Source organism: Mercenaria mercenaria, chromosome 15 (genome assembly GCF_021730395.1).
Source record: "Mercenaria mercenaria strain notata chromosome 15, MADL_Memer_1, whole genome shotgun sequence".
NCBI classification, from domain to species: domain Eukaryota; kingdom Metazoa; phylum Mollusca; class Bivalvia; order Venerida; family Veneridae; genus Mercenaria; species Mercenaria mercenaria.
The window spans coordinates 52,831,181-52,847,003 of NC_069375.1; the positions used below are offsets into that span (position 1 = coordinate 52,831,181).

At 33.3% G+C, this 15,823-nt stretch overlaps 2 protein-coding genes across 4 annotated transcripts in view; both read right to left on the reverse strand.

Moving 5' to 3' along the window:
- Positions 1-15,823, reverse strand: part of LOC123554676 (uncharacterized) — a 121,644-nt gene that overhangs the window by 30,179 nt on the left and 75,642 nt on the right. For all 3 annotated transcript variants that reach the window (XM_053525274.1, XM_045344965.2, XM_045344957.2), the window contains exon 20: positions 13,583-13,843. In XM_053525274.1, the coding sequence (XP_053381249.1) occupies positions 13,583-13,843 (261 nt within the window). The remainder of the gene's footprint in view (positions 1-13,582; positions 13,844-15,823) is intronic.
- On the reverse strand, positions 3,434-12,531 carry LOC123532592 (uncharacterized). The gene is made up of 10 exons (XM_045314054.2): positions 12,287-12,531; positions 11,200-11,396; positions 8,132-8,167; positions 7,101-7,466; positions 5,982-6,425; positions 5,420-5,555; positions 4,963-5,132; positions 4,373-4,489; positions 3,729-3,939; positions 3,434-3,481 (listed from the first exon to the last, which is right to left on the reverse strand). Exons 4-9 carry the CDS (start codon positions 7,302-7,304, stop codon positions 3,820-3,822), a joined length of 1,191 nt encoding a protein of 396 aa, XP_045169989.2. The 5' UTR covers positions 7,305-7,466; positions 8,132-8,167; positions 11,200-11,396; positions 12,287-12,531; the 3' UTR covers positions 3,434-3,481; positions 3,729-3,819.

Here is a 15,823-nt window from a genome sequence, read left to right on the forward strand (position 1 = left end):
GAAATGCTTTGAGCGTCTTGGCGAGCTGACATGTCTCATTTTAATTTCCACATTGGCACTTACAGCAACAGCAAGTCAAACGAATAGCTCCCTTATAGAAACTCTACAAATGAGAAATACCACCAGGTGTTCTGCTAATCCAGACAGGCCGAATATTATATCGAGAAAAAGGAAAGATTGTCCAACATTCACAAATACGAAAATATGATGCCATTATGTGTGACATTACCCAGGAAATAAAAGAGAAAAAGAGTGATTTCCTGTTACAATAATGTACTGTAGATAACTTAGAATCATTGGGATAATTGTTTTCAATATCTGACCTATGAACTAGTAAAGATGCATACATTCTGCGGCATTTCCGATCCAGAGAACAGAATTGTTGCTCATACCATAAAGATTATAAACGAAAATATTAAATTGCACATAATAAACGAGTTACGTAAAGAAATCCAAACTGCGATTGGTACTGGCAACTGTAGCCCTAGGTATGGGTTTAAACGCACATCCATTTCCAGAATTGTGCATATGCGACCACCAACAACTTTGGAAAAGTATTTACAAGAAATGGCAGAGCTGGAAGAATGGACAAAAGGCTGTTGCCAAATGTTACTTCAATAACAGTGACATAGCAAAAAACAGAAAAGGCTCGATAATGCCATGGTTCTTTACATTAAGAATAATGAAACATGTCTGCGCCTACAATTATACGCACTTTGGTTATCACAATACCTTATTCAAAGAAGACCCCACAAATTGCTGTAGTAATGTAGATCTGCAGCAGAACAGAAGGTTTGAAAAAACCTCAGCATGAAAAATGTTTTAAGTGACAGGCTGCTATAAATATCAATAATTGATGATGCCATAAAAAGAAGGAAATGAGTAAATCAACCCTTTTAGATCCAGTTTATCAATAAAACAAAAGTTTACTGGTAAAAATATATAAAAGCTCTAAAACAAGTTAGTCACAAAAAGTAAATTAGGTAAAAACTACCAATGAATTTAGCTGTACTTTAACCATATCTAAAGATAAAAGAAATCTAGAATCACCTTTAACATTAATACAGGTTATTCCATTTAATTTGAAACAATCAAAATGCTATGTACTTAAGAATATTTGAAATTCTGATGTTCATCTGCAGCATGCCTTTAAAATTAGTGACTGTTAAATAAATAATGGACTATAATACAGTTCTGAATGATGGCATAAACATTTGTAAAACATAGACAAAACTGAATCTAATTACAGAAACATAATCAAACCGTAACATTAACTGATACATCAGGCAACATCTACATTTCAGAAATTTCTCTGACATTTTGAAAATTTCCATTAATTAAATTCTACAGAATATTATTTGACCATCAAACTAATTCGCTGATAAGATGTTTTTATTGCTTTAAACATTTCAGTACTCATTTATAAAGGTTATCAAGTACATTTATTTTTCTGTTTGATACAGTTTTTTAAAAAAAACAAAAACATCGCATATCCATTTTCAAACTGTATATTAATACACAATACACAGTATGATGAATGTAAATATTCATTGTATTATTCATTACTGGTATGTACAATTAACATATAATCAAGGCCTTCAAGTGGTTTATCGTCTAATTAACATGGTTTGAGTTCAAAATGCGTTGGAATTAAACCACAAGGCATTAGCCTAGACGTTAAATACTGAACCATCTAAACGATGAACAATGGTTAATTAGACAATAAAACACTTAATGCCTTAACTGTTTTCATTCTGACATGCTCACTGACATATTGTAATACATATTATGTTGGACTTCATTTCCCGAGGAGTAATGTATCAGACGTCATGCGGCAATATGACCTCATAATGCATCCCTTACAAGTGTCTTCTTTAACGCAGATACACAGGCTTGATTTCCTTTTTGTTTAACTGAAATCAAATGAGCATGTTAGAATATAAGCTATACAAACATGAATTGTCACTGACATGATATTACAGAATTTTATCTTGACATTCTTGTTCACTTGTAATATAAGTACATAGTTCAAAACTGGGATACCAGAAATGTTTACTTCACTATGAATGAAGAGCTGTCAGTAAGACAGCAAATGCTTGACTATTTATTTGCATTGTTGCTCTAGAAGCAGGAATATTACTCTTAATGTTAGAATATCTATATAGTTTCAATCAAGTATCTGCATTAGTTATGGAGATAATTACTTGCATGCAAAAACATTAACAGAAGTTTTTTCAAGTTCACAGGGGACATAATTTGCCAAAATGCATGTCAGAGTTAATAGCACTTGATCAGTGAGCTAAGTAATGGACCTACAGAAGTAGAAATAAGTTACAGAGGTTTATGCCTGTAAGTAATAGCTATATGTACTTGCATGCAAAACTTTAACCAGTTTGGCCAAAATGCAGGTCAGTCATGGCTCTTGATGCTATCACCTAGTTTTATAACCCCGAAGACACGTCATGTGAAGTTTCAATTCAAGACCTGCATTAGTTGTTGACTAACTTGCATGCAAAACTTTAAATAGAATTTTTTTAAGTTTCAAAGTTATATTTTTATTGGATTAGGAGAAAAAATATTTATATAAAAAAAAAAATCGGACAATTGAATTCCACCCAATCTATACATTTTTCAGAAAACATACCCAAATAATTCAATGTTTAATCATCAAATTCCACTTCCTCTGGTAATGGAAGTCCCCTTTTCAGCCAATTTGCTGTCCAGTATTTTCTCATTTAAAACTTTTTTTTATCATACAGTTCATGAAAAACACTAGCCTTCATGTCATTAAAACTTTCAAGTTTCTACCAGGTACAGTCAAAAGGCCGAGCTCCCGAGAACTTTTATAATACACTGCAAATCTTCCTCTCAGATCTTTTTCTTGTGCGAAGTAGATTTCTCTTTAAAATCTATCTGGCTATCAAAATTCTGTACTATATCCTTTAAATAACGTGCGGCTGCTGATATCTTATAACAGACGTTCTGTTTTATTTGCACCAAGCCCCTAATAAGAGTTTTTAACTCTTTTGACCTGATATTTCTTTCTGAAGGTCAGCAGCCTTGTTTTTCCCTTTTGCCTTTTGGATTCACAAAAGAAGCAACCCTTACTTGTAATGAAAGTTTAGCTGGTAGTAATACCTCTGTCTTAAGTATAAAATCAATGCACTTAACCATGTTCTTTGAAAGAGGAGAATGATTGAAAAAAAAACGGAATAGCTATCTTAAGGATGTTGCTTGTTCGGATAATATCACCTTCACGAATGGAGTCTTTAAAGTTTAAAAGAACAAAGTAGTACTGCAGTAATTTAAACAGCAGTTCCTCCCAACATCACCCTTAAACGTTCTGTTTTAAAAGTTTTAATGATATTGGCACTGTTATGGCCTGTCCAAGATGCGAAATTTGATGTGGACATTCCATTCTCTACGGGTAGTTTACATCTTGGCCAGCAATAGTCACAGTAACTCTGCTCTGGTCAGGTACCTGAAGGAATAGTGTGTTAATTTATATGAATTATTAACAATGACTTACGAAATAAAAACACAGGGTGGTTTAAAGCCAGTACTAATGGTTTTTACATGTAAAAACAAATCTGTGCTTTTTTAATTTTGAATATAAGACATCAAGAAACATTTCATGAATGCCAAAGTAAGCAGGTTCATGTATGATTATAAACTTACATGTGCTTCTGAACAATTAAAACATTAATGTATGACTGAACATTACTTACTTCATTAAAACTAAGGGAACTGCACACCATTGTTATAAACCCATCCATTGATTTGTTGAACTCCATGAGGCGTCTTGAATGTGACTTTTGTTTATGTCTTCCGTCGGTACATTTCGAGTAGGAGTACTTTCCAATTGTCCATCCCAAAGTGCTCCATAGCAGCCTCAAGCACATATGCCTTCCCGACAAGTAGGGCAAACTCTTCGTGTGCCTGAAGTGAATGAGATTTTTCATGGGATATGCAGAACAAAACAATTTTGACTAGATGACTAAAATCAGTAGTCTTTTCCATGTTTGTACTTTCTAAATCTGTTGCCATTGTTTTTGTTTTTTTAAGATACACTTTCATGATCAGATGTTTAGGTTAATTATCAGATGTTTAGGTTAATTAAGTGTGGTATTGTTAGTCAATAAATACAATCTATTTCTGACTTGGAGTAACTATTATATCTATATCTGTTACTGAAAAAAGTGCCATTAATAAAGCCTTGCATTTTCTCTGAAGTTAAATCTTTTTGTCATTTGTATTATGCACACACTTATCTTAAATACCCAGTCATTATCAATCATATTTCAAATGTGACATTGTCATTCCCCTTGTCTGACTACTGTGTAAAAATTCAACAGTGTTCCACCCAACTTACCTTAAAACGACTTTTCACGTTGCCGTTGACACTGGTTCTCTGAATTATTGTTTTGAGATTATACAACGTTCCAACATCCCTGCCAGAAGACTTTTTGAAAAATTTCTTCATAGTTTTCTGAAATATTGTAAACAAGTTTTGCTTAAAGATGTCACCATTTTGCCTTCAAACCCTTTTATGTTTATAGCCTGACCACAAAGTTAATGGTATGCTAGACTCCTATCCTGGAAATTACTGAATGTACTTTCCTATGTCCCTTACCCAACTATGACAAGCATACCGAGTAATAACTGACACAGCACTCAACATGTTGTTTATCTTATGTTATGAAAACTTGTCATATAATCAATCATATAATTTATAATCAATCTAATGGTTATCAGAAATTATCTTTAAACCTAGCATGTGCAGTTATTTAAGTGTAATGTGTATGAAGAAGACAAGCAAATTTATAAATTTAAGTTTTTGTTACAGAAATGTACACAACTTGTAACTATGGATAGTTTCTTTTGCTGTTCAGTATGTACAATTTGGCAACAATTATTAACTTATATAAACAATTATTAACTTATAAAATAAATATCATATACCTCTAAGAAATCCATCTGTGTGTGGAACATCTCAACAACCACGGGACACAAGTTGTCAAATCTCTCCTGAGCAGTATGGGCACCAAGCCTCAAATTCTTAGCTCCATCAAGCCGTACCCGTGTAAGTTTGTCACCACCCACAGGGATGGAACAATTCTTGAAGTCATCAACTGCAATTTGTTAAACATGTTTTTGATTACGGACATATTATAATGAAGTATATTTACAATTATTCATGTATACAAGTCGTACCCTTTAAGCTGACCAGGCACTACCTAACCAAAATATTTTTTTCATTTTACAAGACTACTAATAAATAAACCAAAGATCATCAACTGATTTTCAATTAAACTTTTTTGTGTGTTCAAGACTGCCTTTGGTCAATCATTGTCTGGTACTTGAAATGAAGTAACAAGTTGTTGGATTTGCACTTACATCAATACTTTGAAATACTTACTTCTACCACATTCTCTGTACCATCTTTGTAACTGTTGTTCATACGAATCCATGATTTGGATACAATCTTCATATTTGGCTTCATTTTTCAACAAAATAGGTAAACAGAAGGACGTTGTTTTCCTTGACATGATATCCTGAATTATGAAATTAAGTTATTTTAGACAAATTGATATTCAAAAAATAATAATAAATATATCAACAATTTCAACATAAGAATATTTATACTTTCAGCAATAAGTTCTTCTTTAACAAGTGTAAGAAGGGAGTGAGATTTCATAAATTGCATAATATACCAGTTATGTGTACACAGTCTCAGTACCCTGGGTGAAATCTTCCCAAGCACTTAACATATATTTTTGACTAAATCAAACTCTGGTGTGAGCAAACAAATAGCAATCCTGTGAGATTAGATAAACCTATGTTAAGCACTTTTTACATATGCAGGACACAAGTTCAGTCCTACGGACAAGTCATTTGAGATGGACTTCATCAACATATAAATACCTCTCTATAACAAAAGTTACATTTTATCTGATTTGAAAAATAGCATAATCAATTACCTGAAGAGGATGGTCAATATGCTTTGGTACAACAAGGTCCATCCATTTGAAGTTTAGATGGGTGATAAGATCTCTAGCTACCAGAAGTTTAATATTGTCTTTAAATACACTTGCATCTGGCATAAACCTTCCTGCGTTAATGTTTGGATCCATTTCATTTTCCAAATAATTAACCAAATATTCGTTTTTCATGAAGTCTTCTGGTGTTACCCTAAATGGTGTAAAGTCTGTGGCAAAAAAATGATAGTCTTTTGACCTGTTTGTCATTCGAATGTCATTTGTTGTCACAAATATGTCCACATTGTCCCCATTCAACTTGCCATCATTTCCATCTGCTATCGATTTCTTTAAACGCTTGTCATAATTATCTCCCCACTCAGTAATTATATTGCCTTTACTGACCGCTGACATAGTGATGTGAAGCTTGTTCAGTCTACTAAGAAGCTGAAAAATTAAATTTAAAACCACTGACTCGAGTTATTCTTTGCAAGGTATTCGAGGATGATTTATCTACTTATAATCTATTCATTTCATATTTCTGTCGTACTTATTTTATATCATCCTTCATTCAATTAAACAATATCTCCAAAAATTATTTTATGATAAATCATTTTCATAAATGAGTATGTGAACTCACAAAATAAATAACATTAAATGGAAGTATTATATAACCAAGTGTATCTTAATCTGGATAACTTTAACTAACTAAATTTTATTTCAACTTAAATATGTGTCCATGGAACTCTTGCTGAAATGCATACACCCTTCATGATATATATGCAAACTGTCCAACACTTTGTATGTATTTTTTACCAAGTTAGGACTGTAAACATATAGCCTGACCTAGTGGCACTAGGCTAGTGCAATCCCAAACATAACACAAGATCGATGCACAACTTTGTACGCTTTATAACATCCTTGTAATGCAATAACCTTAATATTTTGGCTCAAAAATTATTTCTCTTTTAGCTGAAAATGTTTAAAATTTGAGGTTTGGTCATATTATAAACATTACAATACTAGTAGTACGAGTTATTCTTTTGTTTCTAAGCTATGTTAAAAATACAAAATCACGAAAAACAGTTTTACAAATAAATTATAAAGATTTTTTAAACATACCATATTGTCAGCATGACATCTGACAGCCAGCGTTGTAATCATCCTTTGTATTGCAGACACCTTGTTGTTGCGACTGTTTAAGATCATGCTATAAATCATTACAATTGTGGCTCGCTTGTTACCAGAGTTCCCTATGATAGCTTCCATGAGTCTTAAAAAGAAGGGGATGTTGAGTTCTATTTCATTGTAAGCAGCTTCAAACATAGGATGCTCAGCAAGAGTATCAGGGGACGTCTGATAAAAGTATACTCATCTGGTTTGATGACATAACTGAGAATGCAGCCACCATCTCATTCACCACCTTCTGTTTTGCTTCTTCATTTGTCCCTGTGTCCTTGACAACCTTGGTATCCTTACACCCAGATACTGCTTTATAGGAAATACAAATGAAATGACATGTAGCAGGAAGAGATTTACTGAATTATGTTAAAAACAGTTGGATTTATTTAATGGAGGAACTCTGTAAAGTTAATTCATATAAAATTATTTTATCATATAAAACATAATCATTTACCTTAAAAGCGTATCATAACGAAATTTTACTACATTTATACTACATATACTACATTGGACTTATTGAATGTGTACGGTATATGCGCCTACCAAAAAATACAGAATACTAAAGAAATTCAATGAAAAGGCTGTACAGTTAAAACATTTTTTCTAATACACAAGCCTTATAAATACATTCATCAGAGCGAGTCTTTTAACAAACTTAAAAGTTTATGTTTATAGCATGTGATGGGTGGTCAAATGACCAGGGCTGGTATTCATAAAGCTCCAAAAGAAAAATTTTCCCTAAAGGACTAACTGAGGGAAAAGTTCCATAGCATTTTGTGGACAATCGTCGAGATAGTTGGAATGTCTAACAATATTGTCACATACAGTCTGGCATAGTAATTTCTTTTGTGCTATGTTGTTTTAGGAAATTTTACAAAGTTACCGGTAAGGATTTTCCTATATCCTTCGGAGCTTTATGAATACGAGCCCAGATGTCAAAAATAATTTTCTTATCAAATATTATATTTTACCTTTGATTCATCTACTGTATCACCACAATCCAATTACTGTAAATAACAATTGTAAAAAAACACAATTTAATGTGATTAAGCCACAGTACCATTCTGGTGTATATCAGTAAAGAATTATTTATCTTTTTAATATTCTGGACAATTACAGATCATGATCAGCCTGCATATCCATGAGTCTGATTGACCTGCACTGTTGGTCAGCACGTTTTTGGTATGATCCCTTTTTAATAACAGTTATGGTTTTGTCCAAATTGAAAACTGGACAAGTTTATTATAGAAATGTAGCAGGGTAAGGGTTAATGGGCTTATACACAACAAATAACATGTCATGCGATAACCAAACATTTAAACGAGAGCTATGAAAAGCTATGCATAGCAATTGTCGAACAGTTATAGAAACAGAAGAGTAAGAATATACAAAATTCGTGTGTGTGATGTGACAGAAACAGTTTTGAAGCTGTGATCCTGATAAAACGTACAATCAACAGAATTGAAATTTGAAAAACAATTTGAGACCATGACCTATCAACATGTATTTGAATAATACTAGTGAAGTTATTTTTTGAAGTGGGCGGGGAAGAGAATTTCTCACATTAATAAACTTATCTATCTCTATTCCGACAGACTTAGCAATACCTCAAATGGTTATTATGCTCTGAACACAAAATATGACACAGATTTGACCTAGCTATAACCTTAACCTTTGATCTAAAGATCTTCACATCATCTCATCGCCACCTACTGTTATGCTACCATTGAAATCAATACCTTGAAAGGTTAAATGTTATGTTCCATATACGAAATATGAGAGGTAAATTACACCTATGAGCATCATTTGAACATTGTACTCTAATGACCTGTTTCATACACACTGCATATCATCTCATCAAAACCTTAGCATATGCCATACTTGAATGGTTATGAGTATAGATATGACAGACAGATAGAAAGACAGATGTATGTGTCAGAACATAACTTAAAGTAACAAAAAATTATAACAGTCAAATAACAAAATGAACTAAATAACAATCAATCAGGATAAAGACATTCTATAATAGGGACAGCAACTGACTGAAAACTGTTCAAAATGTGTAAATAGAGGCACTAGTTAAAAAACATACGTATGTCTCATATTTATATAAGGAAATCTCTGTCTGTGAGCAGGTATAAACTATATAAAAGTTCAATTTTCTGTGTATTTTTTATTTGGGATTCCAATTAGTTTATGTTAACTGAAAGAAATCAGTTTATAATAATATTTATATAATAATGTCTTTCTAAGCATGATAAATCCAGTTCATTTTCTCTTTATTTGTAGTATATACCTGCTTTCTGACAAAATGTTCATTTCAAGTGAACAAAAGTTCTTTAATTTCAACTTTTAAAGATGAAATAATTTGCAATACTTAAGTTTTCCTTCACAGCCCCTACTTTAGAATGCTTTAAATAGAAAGATCAAAATAAACAAACAAAAGACAGAACACACTAGGGGTGTTAGTGTCACTGTCTCACAATATAAAAATGCATCAAGAGTGCATATGAACAAAAATGTAGTTTGAAAAATTTTATGCAGTATAAATTTAGCAATATTTTCCCAGTTGTCTTTTCATACATTTTTCTTCACATATTTGAAAATGGGCTAAAATTAAAAGGATTTTCCTTTTAAACAATGAACCTTCACCCTAGATACAGTGAAGTATTTGTGTACCTGAGTATGTATGATCTACTGGACCAAATGACAACTTTTTCTTTGATCCTTTTGTAACGGAAGTATCTGACATACTGTCTGACCTCTTATTAACTTAAGAAACACAATTTTGGTTAATAATTGAAATTTAAAAAGAAATACCAACCAAACTATGAAGATTAGAAGATAGAAATCATTGCTCAAATCACAGGTGCCCGTCCAGTCTTGGTGCCCATATGGGAGCCGCCCCGTAAAAAAAAAAAAAAAAAAAAATTAAAAACACTGTTTTAAGCCTAAAACGAAAAAAAAAAATTTTGAAAAAATTTTTTTTCCCTATATATACTGATATGGAAAAGGTGCATGTGTTGCCGTAACGCTATGGAGGTTTACTAGGACACGCTGTGGAACAACCAAAATGTCCAGTTCAGTACCAATGCAAGCTTCCCTGCTGCAATTTACACATCAAGCATTTATAAAATAGTAAACAATCCTATTCTACCTAGAAAACAGCCTTAAATAACTTACATTTAAATTCAAAAGCCAAATGTCTAGACACTTGCAAAATAACAGTGCGATCGGCCATTTTGTTTCAAAACGAAAGTAGAAAACCTTTTCCGTTGTTTGCGTCTTAGAATTTAAATGTAAGTTATTTATGGCTATTTACTAGGTAGAATAGGATTGTTTACTATTTTATAAATGCATGATGTGTAAATTGCAGCAGGGTAGCTTGCATTGGTACTGAACTGGACATTTTGGTTGTTCCACAGCGTGTCCTAGTAAACCTCCATAGCGTTACGGCAACACATGCACCTTTTCCATATAAGAGTATATATAGGGGGAAAAAAATTTCAAAAAAAAAATTTTTTTTTTCGTTTTAGGCTTAAAACAGTGTTTTTAATTTTTTTTTTTTTTTTTTTTTTTTTTTTTTTTTTTGGAGGGGGCGGCACCCATATGGGCACCAAGACTGGACGGGCACCTGTGGCTCAAATCACAAAATGGATTACAGACTTATGGAATTGCATAAAAAATTATTGAATAAGCTTATGAATTAAGGTAGATAATCAACTTCAAGGCAATCCATGGATTTTCTTTTGGAAGAAAACAATGTTGCCATAAATATAGATGTGCACTCCGACTGACATAAATTTGTATATAGGGCGACTTTCCTTTCTGCTTACTATGTCAAGGTGTAATGTGCTATAATAACACCGTTTCATCAATATTGGATTCATAAACGTGCACAACTACCACAAAGATCATTTTATGTACTGTTTTTTCAAGTGTTAAAACTCACTGAATAATTAGTGTACTTTTTCTCACTATAATTAAAACTTTGTATCAGTATAAAAAATTAAAGGGAGCAAAGGTTTGATCAACTTACCCAACTTCAATTTTTCTATGCTTGACATCAACACTTCAATCACGCTCTTTCGCTTCTCACTTGAAGACACTTGGATCACACGCTTCTCACATGAAGATACAATCTGTTCAGCCACGGTAGCACGCCTTCTCTTTGGTGTATTACTTTTATCTGGAGTTATCCATCTTTTCTTCGAAGCCATATTGTTTTTAACAGACCTTTAAATAAAAGATATGTTTCATGTGTCACTCAATAGACCAACATAACTGAAACAATTTCCGTTGAACTTTCATGTGCTGATGCTTTACATCATACATGCTATAGGTTTCAATGCCGATTATTTCACAAGTTAGCCATAGATTCAAATAAAACTTACATGTATCGAAAGGGAATTCAATTCCTTACTGATTTTATGACAAACTTTTTAAACAATATCCAAAATTACGAATTTTCTGGTGATTTAAACCTATTTATGTACTGTACACGATTAATGTTTACCTTGTACACTCCAATATGCGTAAGCGATAAAAACAATAACTTTACATGACTGTGTACTGTGATTTATCCTCCCATTATTTTGGTCCTTCAAAGTTTTGACGTTTAAACTGCCCGTCGCAAATTTAAAACAATCTGAACATCATTTTGACTAAGTAACTTTGTACTGTGTTTTATCATCCATTATTTATTACATTTGTAGCGGTTCTCGTATCGGGTGACCTTGGTAGCTCAACTGGTTGAGCGTTGGCACGGTAAGCCGAAGGTCCAAGGTTCGAGTCTTGGTCGAGGCTGCAAATTAACCCGAGATTGTTACACATGCAAACTTAATCTGTTTATATCTCTGTTGGGAAAACCCAAAACAAATCCATTGGGTATGTTTTCTGGTACATGTCCAAAGTATCTGATAATGAATCTATGTTGCCATAAATCTTAAACTTGCCTCGTTGACATTTTATAAATTTGTTTCTGCAATTAAACTCATCGGCTGTTTGATGTTTGTTGAAACTGTTGTCAAACAGGAACCTAACTACTCGAGATGCAGAAACAGTTATACTGTACTATAATTTATATGCCTGTTTGTGAAACGTCGAAAAATTGAGACTATCCTCACCTTTTAAGACCTGCGAAAAGCTCTAATGTCCTCCAACAATTTCTGCATACTTTCTTTATTATAAATACAAAACTAAAGTTGACAGCTATCACTTCAAGAACATCCTCACTTTTCTTCCTCCCAGATAGCAGATAGAGATCTCTAGCACTACTCCCACAGAGATGACAGGGGGCGGCCATTTTGACTGAAAGTAGTCCAAGATGGCGCCTTATTATGTCAGAGGTCTATTGCGTAGCATAAAGGCCGAGGTGATCAGATTGACCTCAATTGCAGAAATCTACATTAACCTGTGACGTCACGCAATGGCTTCGACGATGAACGAAATGTTGTTGAAACTGTTGATTGTGTGTAAGTCAGTACGTTGACAGCGTTCCGAGTATTGTTATTTCAAGGTAGACAACCCACTACGATATGCCAGTTCAAATATATCAAAAGCTGGGGATGCTTAAGATAAAGGAATATTACTAGATTCTAATTGTTTCTTCTCTCGAGAAGGAACGGCACTTAGAATTGGTAAGTCACTCTTGACTGAGCAACTGGCTTTTCTTATTACAGGCTGACCAACCAAACTCCGTGACCTTAGAAATAAACTCTAACGTTAAAATAATTCTTTCCTAATTGAGGCGACTCTGACTGAACGCGCTCCGCGGATTACATATTACTAAACCCGGGGAAGGAAAAGTGAATTTGTTGAAACACGCCAATCATCTTATTTGTCACAAAGGTAAACATACGTCTCTACCTTCGGATGCATGGTTAATATGTGAAAACAAACCCTATTACGACCCTCTAGTTGTGCGCAACAAATTCACGCATCGAATGGTACACTGCATGTGGACATGACTTGTATAGCCAGTGTTTCTTAATTGCCGTACTTACTCAACTGAAAGTGGTAACGTAATTTACTTTGTTGTTGGGATTTGAGAACTTTTGTTAGCGTAAATACTTTGGAAATAGCGGACTTGACATTTTTAGGCAGGAGAAAACAACATAGTTCTTTTTAAAATTTTTAGCTTTTTTTGGTATTTTGGTACAGAAATAAATGCGCATTTGGTGCAAAATCTGACACCCCCGGGGCGCTTAAACGGGGGCATGTCAATAAGGTAGAATGGCCTTGTTCTTGTGTCCGATCCTGAGGTTCCACACACTGATGACCAATATTCAAAAACATACATTGCAATCAACCAAACTTTTATAAGATGATCATTACATATTTATACAGATGTCCCCGAGGAGGAACTTTTGCTATGCTTTAACTTGAAGAAGAACTACTTAAGGGTTATATAAACCAGTTACCTGCAGTGATGTCACATGTTAATTCTATCGTGAACATCACATTGATAGTCTCCCTTCGTTTTCTCTCTGATAATTGGCTGGAAGAAAAGACATGTATATCCTGAAGAACACAACTTCCATTCGACACACATCCGGTCCGTCTCACCTTACCATTTACGACCGCCTTTATATCTGATATCAAGCCGGAATTTAACGTTGTAAGACTTAGTGTTTCGTAACCTGCCGTATAGTTCAGTTTGTTACTCAGTGCCGGGATCTTCGCTGCAAGTTTACGGAAATATTTGTATAGATCAACGTGTTATTATTCTGCTAATGGTAATCTGTTTGCATTAATGTAAGGTTCAAAGAGCTATAAATAATTACCTAAAGTTATTAATTACGGAATGATATATAAAGCTGCCAAAGTTGAATAAAATCATTGTTAAACTTTGTGGAGTTGAGATTAGAAGGAATTATATTACGAGGGCAAAACCCGTGTGATAAATTATCATAAATATACTATGTCCTTTATTTCCATTCTAACACGATATTATGGATTACATATGTACATATATGACAACAGCCGTCGAATATTTTTTTATGGTTTTCTTTTCCAGCACGCCACTATGACATCTGACGCGATGAATAATTATGACGTTCAATAATTTTATTGGGTTCAACTTTCTTTGCTTATAGGAAAACAAATCATATCATGTTAGACTTAACTACGTATTACACGTATTTTGATATGAAATACGACGTTGGAACTCGATAATTCTCAGTAAACTTGCCTATCATGAAAAAATAGACACTGATTATTGACTCAAAGTCTTTTGATCGGCTGAAATCTGGTTTAGTTGCTTTTAAACGAAATTTGGAAATTAAACAAAACAATGTGTCCTTTTATCTGACTCTATACATTGCAGTGACTTCATATTTTTTAATAAAAATATTAGCGATGATTATGATTGGCTGTTATTTTCAGACATGTCGTGTATACAGTTCTTGATAGAACAATAAAACGCTCTTATTTTTACACCCTGGTCAAAACTACAGCTTTCAGACATTTTTGTCAGATATTTATAATTGAAATAATAGGACTTACGTCATCTGTGCTGTAACGGCTGTCGCAAAATATACATTGGTCTACAAAACATTGAACTTAGAAATGGAGTTGTTTTTTTTGTATCAAAGGCTGTATTTCGCGAGAGGGATTGCATATTTTTGGACGCACATGCATATCTTACTGCAAAAAAATGTTTTTAATAATACAATCATGTTTCTACGGTTATTCTTGCATAAAACTACTTTTTCCACTGGATCCGCCCATGTATTAAAGGCGGAGACCAATCGTGTGCAAACAAGACAAGTCACGTGTTGTTAAGGACACGTCACGGCTGAGATAGTGTAGCATTATTACAATACACAGTCGGTATTGAAATTGTGTTTCCAATACATGTGCTCATTAGATAAATCCTCAATATCTATGTGAAAATAAGGGATGTGTTTTGTATGATTGCAACACTGTGAGTTGCTCTAATTACTGACAAGTGACTGAAACAATAGGAATTCGTACGAGAGATGGATAGACAAAACAACAGTGAGGTAACAATATATTCTTTTATTGTTTTAATGTATGAGTTGTAAGCTACAATAAAGAATACCTATTTTATGAAAATCAAACTGGAAGTTAGAAATAACAGAAAAAAATAATTAGGTCATGAGTCATCATATACATGTACCTGTCAAAATTTGTCATTAGTTTTCACGAGCTGTCAAAATTATTTTTATCTCTCCATTCTGCAAATGCATTGTTTTTGAAAGTATCTTGGTCGGATATTGTAGTGTGTATCTTACTTTACATTCCACATTAATATTTGTGCTTGAAATTGCTTTGTTGAGCTCACCGACGTCACATATGAATGTCTATTGTTTTAGTTTATTGTCTGTTATAAAGGTACCAAATCTCAATATTAAGACATAAGAATTGTTCCTTTCTGGTAGACAAAGGAAACTATTTGGTTGAATCATAATATAACGGTTGTTGGAAAGAACTAAATATTCTGTGGTTTTTTGTTATTCACCGGAAATCCAAAAAGTGACATCACCTTAATACATGATTTTTATTTTTTAAATGCTATCCCAGGGACGTACAGATTGATATTTGGTATCTGCATCTTGTTTCTTCCATAATAACCTCTTTTTGTAGCATAAAAAATGCAATCTTAACCATTGAATGTTTTGTTGTATCAGTTACCAAAT